The sequence below is a fragment of the Schistocerca nitens genome, chromosome 1, assembly GCF_023898315.1.
Source record: "Schistocerca nitens isolate TAMUIC-IGC-003100 chromosome 1, iqSchNite1.1, whole genome shotgun sequence".
NCBI lineage: Eukaryota > Metazoa > Arthropoda > Insecta > Orthoptera > Acrididae > Schistocerca > Schistocerca nitens.
The window spans coordinates 1,312,426,725-1,312,450,237 of record NC_064614.1 but is presented as its reverse complement, the minus strand read 5'-3'; the positions used below and the strand labels follow the sequence as shown (position 1 = coordinate 1,312,450,237).

At 42.1% G+C, this 23,513-nt stretch overlaps 1 protein-coding gene across 2 annotated transcripts in view; it reads left to right on the top strand.

Annotated features, from left to right (window-relative positions):
- The window catches only part of LOC126202922 (kanadaptin), a 236,982-nt gene that overhangs the window by 163,249 nt on the left and 50,220 nt on the right, over positions 1–23,513 (top strand). For both annotated transcript variants that reach the window (XM_049937018.1, XM_049937010.1), the window contains exon 5: positions 6,048–6,208. In XM_049937018.1, the coding sequence (XP_049792975.1) occupies positions 6,048–6,208 (161 nt within the window). The remainder of the gene's footprint in view (positions 1–6,047; positions 6,209–23,513) is intronic.

Genomic DNA, 23,513 nt, shown 5'->3' with positions numbered 1-23,513 from the left:
GGCTTAGTATTACTGTGGGCTGTGAACTCCAGATTGGGACTACATAAGGGCCGGAAGTTCACAAATAGTGTGCAGTGAAATAATTGTTATTTTGAATTGGGATACATCTGCCCCAGTGCCAGCTAGACCGGTCTCAAAATAACTAAGTTGTACAGGAACGATTTTATATTTGGGACGGTATGAAAGAGGAGTAAAAAAGAAAAATGTCAACAAGGAATGGTGATGGGCGAGCCTCATTGGTTACAGGTAAAACACTTGCAAAGTTGGTATGTATATGACTGCTGTCACAGGTGGCCCTACCTCTGACATGTATTATGTGATATATCTGTGGCAGGACAGCAGTAGTATGTGCTTGGTTTGTACATCAGATAGGTCTCTCTCCTCGGTTTTCCCTGATAGTGCAACCCATGTGGCAAGGGGTTTGGGAGTAGGTGTAGAATAAGGATGTACTAGGATATTTTGTAAATGAAGTTGGTGGCAGAGAGGCTGACAGTACACATTCTTAGGCTTCAAGGGATAATTAATTTTGGAATGAAGGGAAGTGTGTGTTTGAGGGGAGGGGGGGGAATTGTAGAGAACAAACAGAGCTTGACTGACTACAGTAAATAGGTTCAGATGGGTATCTGTTGAAATAGTTACAGAGTTGAAGAGACTTATACAGGATAACCAGACCCCCTTAAGCCTGAACTGGATAGTGCTAGGGAGTAACTGATGAGGTTAAGGGGGAGAAGGGTAGAAGGATAACGACAGGTGCGAAGTGTTAGCAACGAACAGGGGCCTCAGAAAGAGAACAGTATCTGACAGTATCATCATTGGTACAAACACTAGATTTGCCTTGCTACCTCAGTTAACTAAGGAGGAGGCTCAGGCAGACAACAGACTTTCACCAGGAAACCACCTGTTTCAAAAGAGGTAGAAAGTAGGAGGAAAGTTCTGTTGTTAGGTCATAGCTACGAAAGGGGTGCAGGCCAGATCTTGCAGGAAAAATTTGTCGTAGAATACTGACAGTCGTATCTCGTGTCAGGTGTTTGTACAATTTCATTGGATAATTTCGATATTATTTAGGTTCAAAGGAGTATGGGATACTTTTAATCTTTTGTACCCTACAATCTGGATGACGGTTAATAATCAAAACCGGTAGATGACTAATGGGTCAAATAAACATCTGACAGTTAAAATATGTTATAAAATGACTCAATTGAAGATTCCTGCTGAAAAAATCACAAAAACAGTGGCAGAATTTGACATCCATAAATTGGAAAGAAACCTCAGAAACATTGCATTTTTGGCACGAAGTGGGAAATTATAAGGATGCATCGGGTGACAATCCATTTCGAGAGTTAGCTGAGGTTGCACTCTTTCTACTAGTTCTATCGTGGTCTAATGCAGAGGTGGAGAGGTCTTTTAGTATTATGAACATCATAAAAACCAGGTTGTGTAGGAATACAGATGTTAAATTTATTACAGCAATAAGATCAGGACTTGATTGTATGGGGAAGTGCAGTACCCTACCCCAAAGTGTTGACTGAAGTAGGGACAAAGGCTGCATATATTAAGACCTGTGTGGGATCTAGTGATGACACACCGAGCACCTTGCAACATACTTCATCACAAACATCAGTGGAAGTCCAAGAAATCAACACCGATTATCCAGAAGAAATACAGCTCTGCTTCTAAATCGGGTAATTGTAGTAGCACCATTTGTTATCAATATAAGGGTAAATGTACTAGATGTATTTTATATTTAACACTAATTATTTTTGGTTTAGGCCTCGTTAAATAATAATCGAGATAAATGAACTGTCGGTTTTCCTTATAGCTTTTTTAAGTTTAAGTTCGAGCTGCCACCACTGATAATTCACGGTAGCCTCTCGAAAAGAGAAGGAACGTTATCGACTGCCAGAAGTTAACGAGGGAGATGCGCGGAGTGGCAGAAAATTGGGTCACCTTCCGGCACTGTGTGGCAACAGCCAGAAATATAGCACAACTTCTGTACAGTCAGTCAGTCGGCGTGAAAGACGAGCAGTATAGGCACCGATTCTAGGTGCCGATTGTTACGACCGGATGAAACTTCGATCGTCCATTCGTAACTGTGGGTTCTTTGATTATTCTGGGAGATGGCTCATTGAAGCTACAATGTATGAAATAATATTTCATTTTATTACACGAACGAATAAAAAGATTTACTTATCTCGATGTAATCCTTTGTGACAGGAATGCTCGATAATTTACATCTCCACTGAATATTAAAGCGTCACTTGGTGCACTAATTAACAACGTCTTCTCTTTAAGTACAGTGTCCGACATTTACAAAGACACTCGAGTAACACATTATTCCTGCTCGACGATGTCAGCTGCTTCAGTCGAGGCCACTAACCGGGGCCGAGCACTCCCACCCTCGGCCCTGTGTCGACCTGTGTGCGAGAGTGTGCGGGCACGTCTTCTCCGGCCTCTCTCATTCCTCGTTGTGAATTGCAGTGAGACACTGAAGACGTTTGAAGCGTCGGTGTGCGTTTCCGACTTCAGTGTGGTGCCGCAATCTGTGGACAGCACCACAGGTACTCTACTGTAGCGTAGGGGTGCCATTGAATGCACAGGTTTTTTTTTTTTTTTTTCTCTGATCTGTAACTGTTGTGTTCGCCTATCATTCTTTCTATCAAATCTGGATTTGCCCATCCTGTTTGGTGAGGCTCTCTCCCATCTGAGATTATTTGACAGACATTGCCTGCACAGAGACCTCTAGTGAGGACAGTTTGCTCTGTCCTTGGACCAGAAACTCAAGCACAGGATTATAATAAATGTTTTCTGTGTGATTATTGCTTAGTGATATTTTGTCCTGATTACAATTCATTTCATTTATTGATGGCATATGTACTTTATCACGATTACTACCAGTTTCAGTGTTAGCCGTCTTCAGACCTGTTGTAGTAAATATAAATTTCCTTTGCCTTAACAGGCACGAAGATAGCTATTGCCAAAATTGGTAATAATAATAACAATGTACATAGGTGATCAGTGACTGAAAATAACTGTAGTAAAAAGTTCTCACTGTAACATTGCCTATATCTTGGAAAAAAAAAATTGTTTAATTTTAAATTTATCTGTGTTATACGGATGTTGTTTGAGGTGTGCGACTGTATTGTAAGATTATGTGAAATAATTTATACTTCTGCAGTCACTTTTTACTTATATTTTATTAGCACGACGCATTTCGGCAGCACGCTGCCATCGTCAGGTGCATTATACAGTTACTTATACGTCAGCTGATAGGTTATGTACATTATCTGTGTGTGCCAGTGGGCTTAAGAATCGAAAAATAAACCTGTGTGGAAAGAGAACACTGTAACAGATTTATCCTTCCACACATTTTTATTTTTCGATTCTCAATCCTACTGGCACGCGCAGCTAATGTACGTAACCTATCAGCTGACGAATAAGTAACTGTATAATGCACCTGACGATGGCGGCGTGCTGCCGAAATGCATTGTGCTAATAAAATATTAGTAAAAAGTGACTGCAGTAGTATAAATTATTCCACATAAAAAATTTGTTTTGACTCATTGCATTTGCGAGAGAGATGCATTGTCACCTACATTTACATCCGTGCGATTATTCTGCAATTTACAATTAAGTGCCCGTCAGAGAGCTCATCGAACCACCTTTGAGCTATTTCTCGACCGTTCCCCCCTCGAACAGCATCCGGAAAATATGAACACTTAAATCTTTTTGTGCAATCTCTGATTTCTCTTATTCTATTATGATGAGCATTCCTCCCTATGTAGGTAGGTGCTGATAAAAAATTTTCACTCTCTGAGGAGAAGATACTGCCACAGTGAAAAACACCTTGCCAACACAATCCACATATCGTATCCATAACACGGTCTCCCCTATTTCGTTATAATACGAAGCAAGCTGTTCTCGTTTGAATTTTTTCGGTGCCGTCTGTCGAACCCGTCTTGTGCGGATTCCACGTTGCACGGCAGTACTGCAGAAGAGGATGTATAAGTGTGGCGTAGGCAGTCTCTTTAGTAGACCTGCTGCTTTTTCTCAGTGTTCTGCCAATAAATCGTAGCGTTTGCTTTGCTTTACCCACAATACTGTGTGTTTTATCATTCCAAATTAAGTTATTCATAATTGTAATTCCTAAGTATTTAGTTGAACTTGCAGTGTTTAGATTTGTGTGTTTTGACGTGTAACTCCAATTCGGGTGATTGCTTTTGGTACTCGTGCGGATGAATTCACACTTTTCGTTGTTTAGAGTCAATTGCCACTTTTCACACCAGAGAGAAATCTTGTCTAAATCATTTTACAATTTTGTTTTTACCATCTGATGACTTTACACGATAATAAATGACGCATCATCTGCAAACAGTATAACAGTGTTACTCACACTCTCTCCTAAATCGTTCCTGTAGATCAGTAGTAGCAGAGGGCCTATAATACTTCCTTGTGGAATACCAGGTATTACTTCTGCTTTACTGGATGACTTTCCATCAGTTACTATAAACTGTGATCTTGCTGACAGTAAATCACGAATCCAGTCCCACAACTGAGACGTAGTCCGTAGGCGTGCAATTTGATTTGAAATCACTTGTAAGAGGTATGGTGTCAAAAGACTTGTGGAAATCTAATAATATGGAATCAATTTGACTTCCCCTGTCAATAACACTAATTACTTTCTAAGAATAAAGGGCTAGTTGTGTTTCACAAGGACATTTTCTGAAATCGTGTTGGCTGTTTGTCAATAAATCGTTTTCTCTGAGATATTCCTAATGTTTGAACACAGTATATATTCCAAATACCTTCTGTAAATCTACCTCAGTTATATGGGTCTGTAATTTAGCGAATTGCTTGTATTTGCAATTTTCCAGTCTTTAGGTATGGATCTTTCAACAAGCAATCGGTCGTATATGACTGCTAAAAATGCTTAAGTTGCTTTGCTACACCGAGGGTATCTACTCCTAAGTTACTCATGTTGGCTGTTGTTCTGGTTCCAATTCATCAATATTTTTTTCTCCTTTGGGGAAGGAATTTTGGAAAACCGTATTTAGTAACTCTGCTTTAGTCACAATGTCACCAGTAACTTCATCATTGATATCGCGCATTGAAGGTATTGATTGTGTCTTTCCACTGGTGTACTTTACATACAGCCATAGTCTCCTTGGATTTTCTGCCAGGTTTCGAGTCAAAGTTTCTGTGAGTATGTGCTGGTATTCAGTTAGCTTCCCATATCAGTGCATATGATTATGCAATTAGAGTAACTGGGAGAGCTTCACTAATTTGAGTATATATTTGGCACTATCCTCTTTCTTCATAATAATAAAGTTTATTACTGTCAGATATTTCATTGGCTATTTGGCCATTTCAACTTGTCAGCCATTTTTAATTTCCCATGGAATGATTCTCAGCCTAAGGCTGCTTCAGAATATGTCTAGAGTCATCAAGTGTGAGAGTTCCTGTCAGTAAACTTCCACGTGTTGTGTTGTACATCCATGCAAATGCTGGGAACATTTGCTGAGTCCATGAGGAGCTTGAAGACGCCCAAAACATTTGGTAGTTCATGCTGCTAAACTACCATACTATGGTGGCAGACATTGAAGGTGGTGCCGGATGCCTCAGCTTGGGGCCAAGAATCATTCCACAGGCTGTTGAAAATAACTGGTAAGTTGAAGCCACCTGAGCCATTGAAATATTTTATGTGTGTAGTTGATTATAATGAACTTTATTGCTAAAAGATATGTGCTAGCTGTTGCTCTCGGCCAGTGACATGGAAAATACAAATATGTTTCATCGTGTCTTTGTATGACACCGAAATGTCAGCAGTGTGACACATAAATTGGCAACTTTTATTGCTATTGCAAATGGAGAGCTATCAGTTTTGCATAGGACTAATTTGGTTTCTTTGGTGTATGTGTAAGAATGTGATGTGTGGTGAACATCAAGTCTTAGCTTGTTCATTCCTTTTGTTTCCAACTGTAAAGTGTGTGGTGATACATTCTTGCTGAATTGTTATGTGATGGTAATTAATTTTGGTGTCTGACTTATAGAGAGCAGAAAACGAAAAGCTAAGAATTGGGAGGAAGACGATTTCTACGACAGTGATGAAGACACTTTCTTAGACAGAACAGGAGCCGTTGAAAAGAAAAGGCAACAGAGGATGCAGGCAGCCGGTAAAGTGCAACAAGAAGCGGAGACATACGATTCATTGGTGTGTAACTGTGTTTTTACTTTTTCTTTGTTTGTGTCTCATGCCAACCAAGGAATTTCTTTTAAATGCCTCTTTTTCAGTATTATTTTGTTTTTTAATTCAGAAGTTTTTTAAGGGGGAAAATGCAGTGCAAAGGTTGAGATTGAGAGTTGAAGGAAGATTGAAACTGGGCAATTCTAATACAGCAATTATGGAGGTAATAGCTGAGCTTGCCATGTAAAAGACGACTCACAAAAATCAACTCATGTATTTGTTTGTATAAAGCATAAAGTTAATGTGCCGCATGTGAAGAGAGGTGAAATTCATAGTAAGAAGGTATAAAAATATGAAGCAATTTACTAAAAAGATTCTCCGTGTACAATGTTTTTTTTTTTTTTCTTTTTTCCTCAAAAAGCTTGATGACATTTCTTGCCTCAACTATACTAGTAACTATGAATGGCTTCAAAAGCATATAGTCCACATGGGATTTCAACTGAAAAAAATTTTTGTGGAACTCTTTGGTAACTAATGATCTTGAAGTTAACTGCCTTAATGCCAAAAAAATCACTGTTGAGCACTTGGCCAAGGATACTTAGAGAACAGGTAGTTATTTAGTTAAAATATAGAGTAATGGAATTACTCTAAAGTGATAGCCCATTTACAGTTGAAATATGTGTGACACACATAAAATGAAAGAAAAAAGAGTGGGTGCCAGATAGACAAAAAGTAAAGGTAACAGATGTTAGCATTTGTTACTAAAGCTCCTTTCACCTGTTGAAAGAATGGGAAAGTTTGTAGACCGGCAGATCACTGATGGATTACGTAGGAAGGACACCTAGGGTTAAAGCAGATGTAGGAAGGTAGTGCAACAGGAATTCAGCGTTGGAATGATAGCTGCAGCGAAATTTGATAATATGGCTTCAGTGGTGATGACATGGGTGGCAGTAAATCAGTGGTAAGGGAATTAGAGGGGGAGAGGAGCAGAGGTGAAAATGAGATAGATATAATTGATGCAAATAAGAAAGAGGTGGATGGTGAGAACAAACATATCCTATATTTAAAATTCCCACCTGTGGAATTCTGATGTGTTGGGAAGAATAACAATTGTGTGCAAGTCTGGTGAACTGAACACCAAAATCATGGCTTTTATATTTCAGTTGTCAAACTATGGAAACTACTCACCATAAAGAAGGCACATTGAGTTGCAGACAAGTGCAATGAAAAGACAGTTACACATTTATCTTTCGGCCAAAGCCTTCTTCAGAAAAGGAGAAACACACACACACACACACACACACCAATTCACACAAGCAACCGTATCTCCCACACGTGACTGCTATGGAGGGATGATGGGCATTTTACCAGTGATGGATCATGTTTACTGGTATTATTCAGTTGAGTATCAACTGTATAGCTAGGAAAATGGTAATGCCACAAGGGGCAGGAGAAACACAGAACACGGTTAGCATGTTTGGAGAAGCTGGGGCACCCACAAAAACTACTCTAGTTGGTATGAGAAGTGTGATAAGTAGGACAGACATTTGCTGTCACAAGAAGAGTTCTGCTGGAGAAGTTAGATTCAGCATGAGAAGTATGAATTTTTTGCCTTTAAGTCCAGGCTGCTCATGTGATTGTGATGGTCTGAGGTAGTGGGAAGATAATCTTTGTATTTGTGTAGTGAACAGTATTTACAACGAATGTCAAGGTTGTATGGGAGGTATTGCGTAATTAATTGAAATTGACAGACTGGAAATACTGCGTTTGTTGTCAGTGTAGAATTATTTGTTCTTTGTTAACAAAGTTTTTCATTGTATTTTGTTGTTGATAAGTTCATCATGAGTTTGCTTAGTAATCCTACACACTACCAAAACGAATCTTGACTACACAATCGTGAGCCGTTCTTGGATAGCTCAGTCTCTGTAGAGCACTTACCTGCAAAAGGCGAAAGTCCCAGGTTCGAATCCAGGTCTGGCACACGGATTGATACACTAGGACATTTCAAACCAGTGCACACACCACTGCAAAGTGAAAATTTCTTGAATGATATCGTTTTGCCACACTGGCTATTATCATGAGGAACAAACCGTCCTTTTACATCATACCATTCAGTACTACAGAGCTTTGGCTGTGTAGTCATTCTCAAGCGTCCTGCAATACTTACGAGATGTAACACGACTCTTTTAAAAATGTGAAAAGCTTTTCAAATACCGCTACTACTCACAACATTTGTTGACTACTGAATTATTTATTTGTCAAGATGTTTCCAGGTGATACCTCATCAGGCTATTCTGGCATTACAAAAACATCTAACATAAATGTATACAGATATTAAAAGTTTCTTTACATGACTGCTGTGCGTATCCTGTGGACAGAGAGAAGGATAACCTAGTAAGAGGCAGTGTTGCTTTGTATATTTGTGTGCCGTTCACATGGAACTTTTTATAAAACACTCACTCAACTTGTTCTTGTAGCGTGGCAGCACATCGCAAGAAGATTGAAGAAGAGAAGGATAACCTAGTAAGAGGTGATGTCACTTTGTATATTGTAAAACCAGACAGATATCCAAACTGACATTCTCTCTTACTCTTTCTCTCTCCATTGGATGACCACAGCAATCATGTAGACAAACTTTAATACCTGTGTACATTTATGTTAAATGTTTTTGTAATGCCACTATAGCCTGATCACGATCCATCACCTCGAAACATGCCACTAAATAAATACTTTATTAGTCAACAAATTTTGTGCCAGGTAGATGTATTTGAAAATTTGTTCATAAAATACAAAGCATAAAACAACCATCATTCATTTATTCAACAGAATAAAAAAAAGAACTTTTCTGTGCTGTATAAAAGGACTGCTGTTCATGGTAGGACTCAGTTCTGGTGAGATTTAGCATATGCCATTCTCACCTGAAGGTGGTAGCCAGACTGTCAGTGAAATATTCTTTTAACATGACTGTGGTTTGGCTGCAGACCTGACAAGAATATAATAAAAGTCATTTCAGTGACTGTACGCTTTCCCGGTGTAAACTGTCGACAAAGGTTTCTCGGGTCTCCAGCCGGGTGGTAGCACCGATACCTCGCGGCGTTTCGGGAAGTGTCGTACTACCCATTTTCTGGCGAAGTCATCGACACTGCCATCTGGCCAGAGACCCGAGAAACCTTCATCGAAAGTTGTTTCATTTCTTGCTTCAGTGGTCAGTTTGGCTTTTGACTAGTCCCGTTATTGGTTTGCATTAATTATTAATGGAAACTCCAGATTGGAATATCACCAATATAAGGAAAAGGAGAGGTTGGTACTCGCTGTAAAAATTATGCACTGAGTTGCAGACAGGCACAACAAAAATGCTGTTACACATTTAGCTTTTGACCAAAGGAACTACACACACACACAAGCAAGCACAGCTCACGTACTCGTGACTGCCATCTCTGCATCTCTGGCAGCTCGGACTGGAATGTGGAATCTTGGTCCACCTCAAAAAATGCCCCAACCTGTTCAGCTAATCTAGCCTTGGACTACCACTATCCACAACATCTACAACAGCCTCCAAACCTCCCCCACATCCCCTCATACCTGACAATCCCTGCCTCGCGGGCCCACTACGTATACCCTACCCTCCAAAACTCCCTCCCACCACTACACAGAATGCAGAATCTAAATAGACTCAAAATATTGACGTGAATCTTTCCTCCACAAGCCTCAGTCCCACAGAGTCCTTTCCAAAGACTTCAGTTTTTGCCCTACTCCCAGATTCAGGCATGCTGCCCTTGCTAAACACTACTCTCCTTCGCCCAATCCCTACAGTGGATACACTTCTTTGCTACCGATCAGACTCGACCCAAAACCAATGTCGAAGCATGCTTGACGCACTCTGTTCACTCCTCCGTCCGACTGTGATCCACCTCTACAGTCCCCGTATCACCCTCTGTTAACATTCCAGAATTTCTTAATCTCAAACCCTGTCTCACCATCATTCTCTAAATCCGTCAACATGCAGGCTAACCTTACTTGCACAGAAAGAACCACAATTGTACACCTAAAAACTGATCCTGACCTTATAATACTACCTGCTGATAAAGGCACCATCACTGTGGTATTGAACTGCAGGGTGTACCTGACTAAAGGTGTCTGCCAGCTGTCAGATTCATCCACCTACAAACCCTGCCACAATGACCCCATTACAGAAATACCGCAAGATTTCCGTCTCTCCTCAAATCTTTTGGCCAATCTTAAAACCTCTCCCCTGAGTCTATCCCTCTCCTCGTGCCTACCATTCTCCACACTCCTACCTACTACATGCTTCCTAAAGTCCATAAACCAAACCACCCAGGATGCCTTATTGTAGCCACCCTTCCAGCTACACACAACCTGCCCTCCAGTGTAAAAGACACCAACCATTTCCTCCACTGACTCACCATAGTTCCTATTCCTATACTACACAGTGCCCTGCTTATTACTTTTGATACCACATCTCTTTACATTAACATTCCTAAAGCCCGTGCCCTTGCCGCTGTGGAATACTACCTATCCCAATGCCAGATGAATTCCAAACCCACAACTTCCTTCCAGGCCACCGTGACCAACTATATCCTCACTCACAATTACTTCACAACTGAAGGCACCACCTACAAATAAATCCATGGTATGGCAATTGGCATCCACATGTCACCATCCTATACCAACCTATTCTAGTGTCATGTAGAGGAATCCTTTCTTACCACCCAGAATCCCAAACCCCTCACCCAGTTCAGATTCATTGATGACATCTTCACGAGCTGGATTGAAGGAGAGGACAACCCGTCCACATTCTCCAGAACCTCAACACCTTCTCGTCACAAATTTTCCCCCTTGAAATCTACATTGTGGGAAAAGACATCTGTCCTGGTGACCACCACAGTATGGTAATGATCCCTTGAAGCACTCATATCTGCACAACCACAACTACTAACACTGCAAAATCACTACAATACACAACAGGGGAACCGAGGACAGTTACAGGTATCGGTGGTGGATGGGTTTGGACATATTGTAAACTTTACTCACCGTACAGAGGAAAGATTGTGTCTCGGGCAGGCACAACAGAAAGACTAAGCTACATGTAAAGGACTGTGAGAAAAGGATAAAATTAATAGAACAATATTTTAATGATTAAATCAAACAATAGAAAATCCAAGTTGGAATGTTGCAATATTAGAGAAGGAAAGTTGCTACTCACCACATTGGGAAGATGCAGAGTCACGATAGGCACAACAAAAAGATTCACACAATTATAGCTTTCAGCCATTAAGGCCTTTGTCAGCAATAGACACACATACACACACTCACGCAACGCAACTTGCACATATGTCTGCAGTCTCAGGCTACACTTCTAGTTCACTTTTCCTCTCAGAACTATTTAGAAAGTTTACATTGAAATCACCAAAGATTAGTAACTTCTTCTTTTTGTCTGACAGACAACATAATTGGGAGTCAAACTTTTTTATGAATAGCTCCCAGTCTCCTAATGGGGACCTGTACACTGTTGCTAATATCAATACTACATTATCTAGCTGAAGTTCACATGCACGAACCTCAAAGTGCTGATCAACACAAAATTTGCTTACTTCTACAGTTTTGCATTTATACCCTGGTTTTATGAAAATGTCAACTCCTCCGTTATCCTTCCTCGATCTACAAGTGTAAGATGCTAAATTATACCCACTTATACTGACACTAACCGTGCCCACAGTTCCGTGGTGTTCATACAGACAGAGTATATCAATCTCATTCTTATTTTTGAGATCATCTAAACACACTAATAGCTCATCTACTTTATTTTTTATTCCCCTGATATTTTGATGAAGTAAGTTGATATTGCCCTTAGCTTTACCCCTATTTATTGTACATGAAGTTTCTTTTATTCTATTTATCTTGATTGTCATCTGTCTGGACTTTGGCTTTAACCCACAAACCACAGGGATCACCCCTTGTGTGACTGTGGACCCCCTTACAGTTTCTTCTAGTAGGGAAGCTAACTTATTTTTCCCCATCCTATTCAGGTGCAGGCCACGTGTAGTGTATCCCCACGTACAAATAGCATTTACTCGAACAACACTTATGTGAGATTTTACCAGTGTCTGGAGCATCCTATTCAGCTCGTGCCTTGCAGCAGTGTTTACCCAGGGCTGATCGTGGCACTGAAAGACCTCCACAAACCCCACATTTGTGTGCTCAGTTTCTGCTCCTATTTTATCCAGGTCACTCCTAATACTGTATCTTAGCTCGAATGACATTACATATACTACCGGACCGTGAGTTATGTTTTTGATTAAATTTCTGATTTTAAGCTACGTGATGATGAAGTGAGGAGACTAGCACTGTTAATTAAAAGGATATAAAAACTGATGAATATTTTAGTTATACACAAGAAATATATGAACAGACATTACTATTATAAGAAGACAAAGCTATGTGGATGACAGGTGAGGATGCACTGCTTTTGTATATACAAGTTGACATTAGAGTATTATAGACAGGACAGTAAGAGTACTGCATTCCACAAACTGTAGACAGTGACCTCATATTGTTTATACATAAATACTGTGGGCACTTCGCGATGTATAAGTGTACCAGACATATGAGTAAATTTTATTATTTTAAGAATTTAAGTATAAAGATAAGGAAGATATTAAGAACATGTGAGGTATACCAGAGAGTCTTATTGTCTCATACACAGTGTATCTTACAGTTTTAAAGGTGCTACGTGATGTAATAACTGCAGATTTTTGTGGTCAGTTATTGAAAGGGACAGGTTGAGTGACATACATATTAGTGTTGGTGGAATGTCAGTCCAAATGTGTAAAATTGTATCCAATGAAGCAGGTTACAACAGTCACCGGTACATTGCTTAAAGGAGTATTTTGTGAATGTAGGAAAACCGTGGAGAATGTTGAAGGATAGTGGGGCACAGTTTACTAGTAATAATTTCAAAGAATTCTTAGCACGGCAAGGAGTTACACACATTTGTTTGTCGAAATGCCTCCCAAAATCAAACCCGTGAGAATGAGTCGTGAAAGAGACTGGATTTTTATGCAGTAATATTGTTCTGATAGACATACAACTTGTCTTCAGATGATCCCGAGTTGCATATAATCTTGACTGAGCTACCACACATGTGTACCCCGTAGAAATAATGAATAAGAATCTTATCGGTGAGTCATTACTAAAGCTATTTATGTGGCCTAATCTAAAAAAAGCTGGACTGAAAAGAGCTACATAAGATAGTAGATGATAATCTACATAGGCAGGCAGAATTAAAGATAAGGAGGTCAGTGATAAGGAGTAGTTCTAGTCAGAGAATTTGTCAGAGTTTGAACTTAAAAAAAAGTAAATTTTTTCTTAACAAAATCAAACAATGGAAAATCCGGGATGGAATGTGACAATGTAATGAAATGGATAGATTGCTGCTCACCGTATAGCAGAGCTGTTGAGTCACAGGTAGGCACAACGAGAAACATGTCAAACAAGTAAACTATAGGACTAAAGGCTTTCTTCCAACTTAGACAAAACACACACACACACATTGCACATTGATCACAGTCTCTAGCAGTTCGAGCCAGACTGCGAGCAGCAGTGTATTATGGGAGAGGCATCTGGGTGGAGGTAAGGACAAGGCTGGGACAGGGAGGGGGAGCAATAGCAGGGCTGGGGGATGTTAAAGTGCCACTGGGAATGTGCAGGGACAAAGTGGGGAGGAAGCCAGCTAGGTGCAGTCGGGAGGTTACATAGAGGGTGGGGGAGAGAGGTAAAACCTCTGGGTGCAATTGTGGAATGAGTGCTGTGTAGTGCAGGAATGGGAACAGGGAAGGAGCTGATGACTAAGCACAATGACTAACAGAGGTTGAGGCCAGGGGGTTGTGAGAACATAAGGTATATTGCAGAAAATCTGGTGTTTGTGGGAAGGATCCAGATGGCACAGGCTGTCAAGTAGTCATTGAAATGAAGGACATCGTGTTGGGCAGTGTGCTCAGCAACAGAGTTGTCCAGTTGTTTCTTGGCCACAGTTTGTCGGTTGCCATTCGTGCGGACAGACAGCTTGTCGGTTGTCATGCCCACGCAGAATGCAGTGCTGTGGTTGCAGTTTAGTTGTAGATCTCATGACTGGTTTCACAAGTGGTCCTGGGTTAGGTGATGTTTGTGACCGGGCTGGAGTAGGTGATGGTGAGATGATGTATGGGACATGTCTTGCATCTAGGTCTATTACAGAAATATGAGCCATGAGGCAAGGGGTTGGGAGCAGGGGTTGTGTAGGGATGGATGAGGATATTGTGTAGGTTCAGCGGGCAGCGGGATACCTCTCTTGTGTGAAGGACAGTGGGGAGTACATTTCTCATATCAGGGTACAATGAGAGGTAGTCGAAACCCTGGTGGAGAATGTAATTCAGTTGCTCCAGTCCTGGGTGGTAGTCACGAGGGGACTGCTCCTCTGTGGACAGACAGTGGGACTTTGGGAAGTATTGGGTGAGTGGAAGAAAAAGGCACGGGAGATTTGTTTTTGTACAAGGTTGGGAGGGTAATTACAATCTGTAAAGGCCTCGGTGAGACCCTCAGTATATTTCGAGAGGGACTGCTTGTCACTACAGATGTGACGGCTATGGGTAGCTAGAGTGTATGGAAGGGACTTCTCGGTATGGAATGAATGGCAACTGTCGAAGTGGAGGTATTGTTGGTGGTTGGTAGGTTTGATATGGATAATAGGTACTGATGTAGCCATTTTTGCAATGGAGGTCAACATTGAGGGAGGTGGCTTGATGTGTTGAGTAAGACCAGGTGAAGCAAAAAGGGGGGGGGGGGGGGGGTTGTAGAGGTTGTGGATGACTGTTGGTAATGTATCCTCATCCTCGATCCAGATCATGAAGATGTCATCAATGAATCTGAGCCAGATGAGTGTTTGCATTCTGCGTGTTTATGGAGGATTCCTCTAAATGGCGTGTAAATAGTTTGGCATAGAATGGTGCCGTGGGTCTGTGCATAGCCATATCTGGGATTTGTTTGTGGGTAATGCCTTCAAAAGAGAAGTAATTGTGGATGAGGATATAGTTGGTCATGGCAACTAGGAAGAGATGGTTGGTTCTGAATCCATCAGGCATAGGGAAGGGCAGTGTTCAATAGAGGTAAGGCCACAGGCATTAGGGATATTAGTGTAAACTGCCTTTTCCAAGACCCAATGTATTCCAAACCAAAAACCTGACCCAATGTATTCCAAACCAACAACCTCATTCCTAGTCACCATGACAAACTATACCCTCATCCATAATTACTTCTCTTTTGAAGGCCTTACCTACAAACAAATCTGAGTTACAGCTATGGGCACCTGGATGGCACCATCCTATGACAACCTATTCATAGGCCATCTAGAGGAGTCCCACCTAAACATCTAGAATCCCAAACCTGGTTCGGATTTATTGATGACAACTTCATGATCTGGATCAAGGGTGAAGGCACCCTGTCCACAGCCCTTCAGAACCTCAACACTTTCTCTGCCATTTGCTCCACCTGGTCCCACTCAACCCATCAAGCCACCTTCCTCGATGTTTACCTCCACCTTAAAGATGGCTATATCAGTAGCTCTGACCATATCAATCCTACCGACCACCAACAATACCTTCAATTCGACAGCTGCCTCTCATTCCATACCAAGCAGTCCCTTCTGTACAATTTAGCTACTGGTAGCCATCGCATCTGTAGTGATGACCGGTGCCTCTCGAAATATACCGAGGGCACCACCTTGTACAAAAACTGATCTCCCGTGCCTTATTTTTCCACTCACCCAACACCTCTCAAAGTCCCACCGTCCGGCCACAGAGGAGCATTCCCCTAGTGACTCAGTACCATCCAGGACTGGAGCAACTGCATTACAATCTCCACCAGGGTTTCAACTACCTCTCATTGTGCTCTGAAATGAGAAATGTCAAGCCCACTGTCTTTTCCACCCCACCCACAGTAGCATCCCGCTGGCCACTGATCCTACATAATATCCTTGTCCATCCCTACACTACCCCTGCTCCCAACCCTTTGCCTCTGGCTCATAACCCTCTAATAAACTTAGATGCAAGACCTGCTCCATATATCCTCCCGTCACCACTTACTCCAATCCAGTCCAGTCACGAACATCACCTATCTCGTGAAAGGCAGGACAACCTTTGAAACCAGTCATGGGATCTACAAGCTAAGCTGTGACCACTGCCCTGCATTCTACGGTCGCATGACAACCATTAAACTGTCTGTCCGCACGAATGGCCACAGACGAACTGCAGCCAAGAAACAACTGGTCAACTCTGTTGCTGAGCACACCACTCAAAATTTCAATGACTGCTTCATATCCTGTGCCATGTGGATCCTTCCCACCAACACCAACTTTTCTGTCTCAACATCTCCGAGTGGATCTTATAAGGTTGTGTTATGCCACTTTCTAAAGCAGTTCATTTGCTGGATCCAAGAACAGGTCAAGAAAAAGGACTTTACAATATTGAAGCAATAAAGAAGTTCATAACCTCTAGGAAAATCTGATCCTTTGTAGAGTAAATGAATTCTCTCTGACAGCTATTATACATTATCAAGTGCAGCAGTAGTAATAATCAGATAGTGAGTGCATAATTGCTCCACAGAGCAAAGGAATAAATCGTATAAAACTTGAAGTATACAAATTACATACATGGAGTGTACTGTGTAATACGTACATACATACTGAGTGAGGTGGCACAGTGGTTAGCACACTGGACTCACATTTGGGGGGGGGAGACAATGTTCAAGCCCACATCCGGCCATCCTGATTTAGGTTTTCTGCGATTTTCCTAAATCGCTTCAACCAAATGCCAGGAATGTTCCTTTGAAAGGGCACAGCTGACTTCCCCATCCTTCCCCAATCCAATTATACAAATGACCTCGCTGTTTGATCCCCTACCCCCAACAAACCAACTAATCACCATATGGTATGGACAGGAACATTAAGACACATGACTACAAATGACTGATGTGTAACTACCGCGTCTCTGCAGACTGTCAATAGGGGTGTGGTAGCATAAGTTTCTGGGGCCTGTATGAGTGAAACTCTGACAAGTCCATTCTATATGGCATACTGACTGTTCCACTTGTTCTGGCGTCACAGTAAAGTACACATCAGGTAAGCGACTTTAGGGCGGGGTGTGTGTGTGGAAGGATTCACTCTTCGGATCTATCGTCTTTCTTCCTTCAGTCTTAATGTGCCTGTTCTTGTTCTCTCTTATTCTTTCTTATCCAGTTGGAGTACCAACACTATCTTCCCTCTTTCTTTATGGTTGTGTTACTATTGCCGTAATCCTTTCTTTATCCTTACCGCATAGTGGTGCTTACAATCTGTATTCACAGGAGTACATCAGTGATGGGTGGTATCACACACATAATGCATGAACATGGACACATGACACAGACAGTTAGAATTAATTCTGTCATAGGAATGTCAGATTATTTTGGAGGGGGGGGGGGGGAGGAAGAGTAGTACACATGATTCTGACAAGGATATTACGATGTAGTAACATGTAAATACTGGAGGAAAGGTACATAGAGCAGAGGTATATGGCAAGTCTTGTAACTTGGCTAATAAGAAGAATGTGCCAATATTCTGTGCGAGCTAGAAATATTGAGCTGACCATGTGTTAGTGAAGAGGGGGGAAAAAAAGAAAAAAGAAGAAGGAATGGTGTGTTTTATAGCCTGGTGACGTTCCTGTGTTAAGTAAACATGAGAGGTCAAAAACTGTACGTACTGTTATACATTTTATAGATGAAGCATATCCAGGTCTATAGGGAGTTAGGAAGTAAAAGGTAGGGAGATCCAACATAAAGAGGTAGTCTAATCCATATTCAGGTGAGTCCAGAGAAGAAGTGACCTGAATCAGTTGCACAGGAAATAAATGTTGAAGGGACATTTGCACCACAGATATAATAAGCTATGTTATCAGTATCTGTCCAGGGGATTAGAACAGAGTAAATTGATTATAAAAGTAAGAAACCCCAAGGTAAGAGTAAGGAAATTTAAAGAAGTGTTCTCCAAAATAGTTAAAGCATATGGACTTAGTTTGTCAGGGCTGATTCTTTTAAAGCTTTGTTTTTCTGTATATATTGTATGAAGGCAAATATGAGATTTGAAGGTGGGAGAAGCAGAGTAAAGGCTAATACAAACCCCGTAGAAATAATGAATAAGAATCTTATCGGTGAGCCAGTACTAAAACTATTTATGTGGCCTACTCTAAAAAAAGCTGGACTGAAAAGAGCTACATAAGATAGTAGTATGGGCTCCTAGTCGTAATCGACAACTGCGTCTGCTGACTTTACGGACCCTGAAATATAGCAGCTCTGCCTGATGACATAAGTGCTCTTCTTCCATTATAATGATGAGGAACCTTAGTAAGATGCGGCGAAGCACCATTCAGAATGGCAAGGCCCGATTCCTCGGTGTGAGGCAGACCGTGATAACCACTGTCCACATTGCCCTGAGGCTTCTGTTGCTAGGAAGTCTGTACAGCTAGGGCCGCTGCAAGACGAGGGTTCTCTTCTGTCAGTAAGACATCGTCATAATGGATCACCCATCTTGGGGGTAGGTGGTGCAACTGATGTATTAAGTTTCCCATCAGGTCATAGCTGTGGGATATCAACACTGTCCAACATTTCTTGTTACCTTGTGTTGTCTCCATCATTTGTCATACCACTCCAAAACTAGGTTTCTCAGAACAGCTGTACCAAAGATAATGTCTTCATGTACAGCTCCATCATAATCTTTAATATACTAGAAAATTAACATGTACATGCACCTTTAAGCACAATGGAATTAATTCTAACTGTCCGTTTCGTGTCCATGTCTGTGTGTTGTTTGTATGATACCATATGTGTCTGACTTACTCATGTGGATGCATGTTGTAATCACTACCATGGTGGTATGGATAAAGGAAGGGCTACAGCAATAATAACATACGCATATTCTTGGTACTCCTGTCGGAGAAGAAAGAAAGAGAAAAAACAAGAATAGCCGTGTTAAGATCGAAGAAAGAAAGACGATAGACCCCAAAGACTGATTCCTCCTCATCCCCCCACCACAAGGTCCTATACTTGATGGGTACTTCACCACGATGCCGGAGGACAAAGAGTGGTCAGCATGCCTTCAGAACAGAGTTGTAACTGTTTCGTTGGTTGGGCGATTTAAATGTCATTGTCAATCCCACACTAGCATGTGAAACATACGTATGTATTCATGTGGTTACAAGTATATTCCATTTATGTAATTTGGATTTTTGTGATTAATGTTTTGTGAGATTTATTCCTTTGCTCTGTGGAGCAATTACGCTCTCTCATTATCTGCGTAGTGCTACTGCTGCACTTAATAGTGTATAGTAGCTGTCATAGGGAATTTATTTCCTCTACAAAGGATCAGATTCTCCCAGAGGTCGTGAATTTCTTTAATGTATCAGTATCTTTACTGTATCAGTGCTTTTTCTTGACCCATTCTTGGGTCCAGCAAAAAGATTGCTTTAGAGAGTTGCATCCCCACTATCTTAAAAGGAACCTCTACATCTAGGAAAATTCTGACAGAATTCTTTGACTAGAACTAAGTCATTACCAGGAATGAGGGCATTGTATCCGTCATTGTATTTCTTGCCTGTCTACATAAATTGTCATCTACTGTCTCATGTAGTTCTTTTCAGTTCATCTTTTTTAAAGTAGGTCATTTAAATAGTTTTGACAGTGGCTCACTGATAAAATTTTTATTCATTACGTCTACAGTGGGTAGTCATATAGACATATGTGGTAGCTCATTCAAGATTACATGGAACTCAAGATCATCTGAGACCAAGTTGCGTGACTATCAGAACAATATGTCCTCCATAAATATTCAGTTGCTTTCATGACTGGTTCGTGTGGACTTGATTTTTGGTGGTACTTTGATATACACTGACAGAAAAAAAATCGCACCGAAAAGTAATTAACATAGAGCAATGAAATTTTGGGAATACATTTGTCTAGGTAACGTGAGCATGAGATAAGACATTGCAAATATAAAATTCTAGTACATTAATAACCTGTGTAACCACCAGAATGTTGAATGGAAGCATGCAAATGTGCATGCATTGTGTTGTACAGATGCAGGATGTAAGTTTTTAGGATGGATGCCCTGGTTGCGCTCGGTCAATGAATACAGGGGCAGTTAATGCTTTTTGTGAAAGATCCTGGAGTCAGTGGAGGAAATGGTTGATATCTTTTACGTAGGAGGGTAGGTTGCAGGTAACAGGTTGAAGTTGTTGGTCTATGAGGCATCCTGAGTGGTTGGGTTTATGGGCTTTAGGAAGAACATAGAAGGTAGTAGTGCGGGTAGTAATAGGTGTGATGAGAGAGATGCGTCCCAGGTAGAGGTTATGGTATGGTACTAAGGATTTGAGGAAAGACTGGAGATCCAGCTGGATTTCTGGCTGGGGTTCACTGTGACAGGGTTTGTAGGAGGAGTCCTTCTGCCAGGTAATCCTTGCGGTGGACACAGTTGGATGGATGAATGAACTGGATCAGGCAGGGTTCAACATTGGTTTTTGGTTGAGTCTGATTGGTAGGATTGGTGGCAAAAACAACAGTGGTGGAGCCTTTGTTAGCAGGTAGGATTATAAGGTCAGAATCAGAATCAGTTTTTAGGTGGTTGATTGCAGACCTTTCTGCAGATGTAAGGTTAGTTTACATGTTCAGGAATTTGGGGAATGAAAGGTGAGAAAGGTTCGAGGTTAAAATCTCTTGGAAAGTTAACAGGGGGGGGGGGGGGGGGTGATTTGCGGGTGGAAACCAGCTAAGATCCAGGTAGCTCCTCCACCGCCATCACTCTAGAAGTGATTCACCTCCCTGATGCAAAGCTCCTTTTCCGCGAGCCCCCCTCTGCTCCGCTCCCTCCGTCGAACCTCCCGACACACAGCTGCCCTGCCCTCCTTCCACCTCATTCCTCTGCACTCCCCGACAGCGTGTCACTGTCTGCCGTGCCTACCCTACTATCTCTCCCCCTCCCTGCCCCAGCCTCTTCCTTAGCCCCACCCAGTCGCCACTCCCATCGTGCACCGGTGCCGCTACTCACTGTGTGGCCTCGCCACTGCAGTCGTGTGTACGAGTTGTGTTTGCGTGAATGTGTACGTGTGTGTTTGCCATCTAATTCTGACTAAGGCCTTACTGGCCGAAAGCTGTTGTTTGTGACAGTATTTTTGTTGTGCCTATCTGCGACTCAGCATATCCACTATATGGTGAGTAGCAACTTTCCTTTTCACAATATTCTGGCACGCCTGGCAGACGAGTAGGTCATCGTGGAGCTAGTTGCCTCTGATCCGGGCAGCACCTCCACCCCTGTCTTTCTACAAGTTCTTCACCTCCCTGGTGTGAAGGTAGGGTAAATAAAAACCACTCCAAGGAAATGGCTCCCATGCTATAGTGGAACTTAGACGGTTTCAGGTCTCACGTGGAGGAAGTGAAACTCCTAGCACAGGCATGCCCTCGTGCTTGTGTGTACGAGAAACACATTTTAAAGATACTGATATCCCTGTGCTACAGGGCTATACACTATACTGCAAGGCTGACCTATTGGGGGAAAGTGCCAAGGGCGGGCTCGCAGTGTTTGTCACTAATGCACATCACTCCTCTGCTCTCCCCCTGGCTACTGGCCTACAAGCAGTTGCAGCTGAAATTCGCGCGTGTCGGAAGATCACTGTGTGCTCTCTGTATTTACCTCCGCAAGATGCAATAGACTGTGAGACTCTCACTGATCTTATAGAACAACTCCTCCTACCATTTCTACTCCTGGGAGACTTCAATGCCCATCACGTCTCGTGGGGCTTGACCCCTATTTGCCCTCGGGGTCGGGTTTCGGAGAGCCTTACGATATCTCCCGAACAGTGCATCCTCGACACAGGTACTTGCACTCGTATCTGTACTGCTACTGGGTCATTCATTCGTGACCTTCATTCCAGTGACCACTTCCCAGTACACATTCGCCTCGTGGATTGAGCACCACCTGAAGAGAAGCTACCAAAATGGATGGTCAGCAGGGCCAACTGGACACTGTTCTGCCAGCTGGCTATGTTCGAACACCGCAACAGCATCCGAGGACTGGCGGATCGCATTACGTAAGTGATCTTTTGCGCCACTGACTCGTCCATCCCCGTGGCTTCCAATCGTCTGTACCTCGATAGATTTCTGAGCGCTGTTCAGCGGTCCAGGACAGACTTGCAGCTCTTCGCTGATTTAGATGCCACCCGACTGCAGACAACCTCACAGCCTTTTGAGTCGCAAGAGGCGAGGCTCGACTCGTCATTAAGGAGAGCAAAAATCGGTCGTGGCAAGAGTTCCTGGACTCAGCCAACCATTCCACTTGTTGTACAAAAGTATGGGAAGCCATCCCGATGATTTCTCGTAAACACAATATTTTATCAATAGCAGCAGTGCTGAAATGGGGCTGTCTTCAAACAACGCCCAGAGACATTGATCAGATGCTGGCAGAGAATTTTGCAAAAACTGCTGGCCATTCCAACCGGGATCTCACGTTTCACTGCTACCGTGCAACTGTAGAGAGGGGCAAGTTATACTTTGGATCCAACAGTTCTGAGTCCTACAACTTCTTTCTCCATACAGGAGGTGGTATCAACCATGTCTGAGGCGTGTGACACTGCACCCAGTTATGACGAAATCAGGTACCTCATGCTTTGACATTTGCGATCAGCATCAAAGGAAATCCTCTTCAAATGTTTTAATCTTATATGACAGAGGGGCAACATCCCCAGTTTGTGGAGGGAGGCAATTCTGATACCTCTCCTCAAACCAGGAAATAACCACACATGTTCCAGTAGTTACAGGAGCTTCAGCTTAACGAGCTATGTTTGAAATGTTGTTGTTGTTGTTGTTGTTGTTGTTGTGGTCTTCAGTCCTGAGACTGGTTTGATGCAGCTCTCCACGCTACTCTATCCTGTGCAAGCTTCTTCATCTCCCAGTACCTACTGCAACCTACATCCTTCCGAATCTGCTCAGTGTATTCATCTCTTGGTCTCCCTCTACGATTTTTACTCTCCACGCTGCCCTCCAATACTAAATTGGTGATCCCTTGATGCCTCAGAAGATGTCCTACCAATCGATCCCTTCTTCTAGTCAGGTTGTGCCACAAACTTCTCTTCTCCCCAATCCTAGTCAATACCTCCCCATTAGTTATGTGATCTACCCATCTAATCTTCAGAAATACCCTGGAGCAATTGGTTAGCCTTTGTCTGGTCTGGTTATTAGAGACCAGGCAACTTCATAGCTG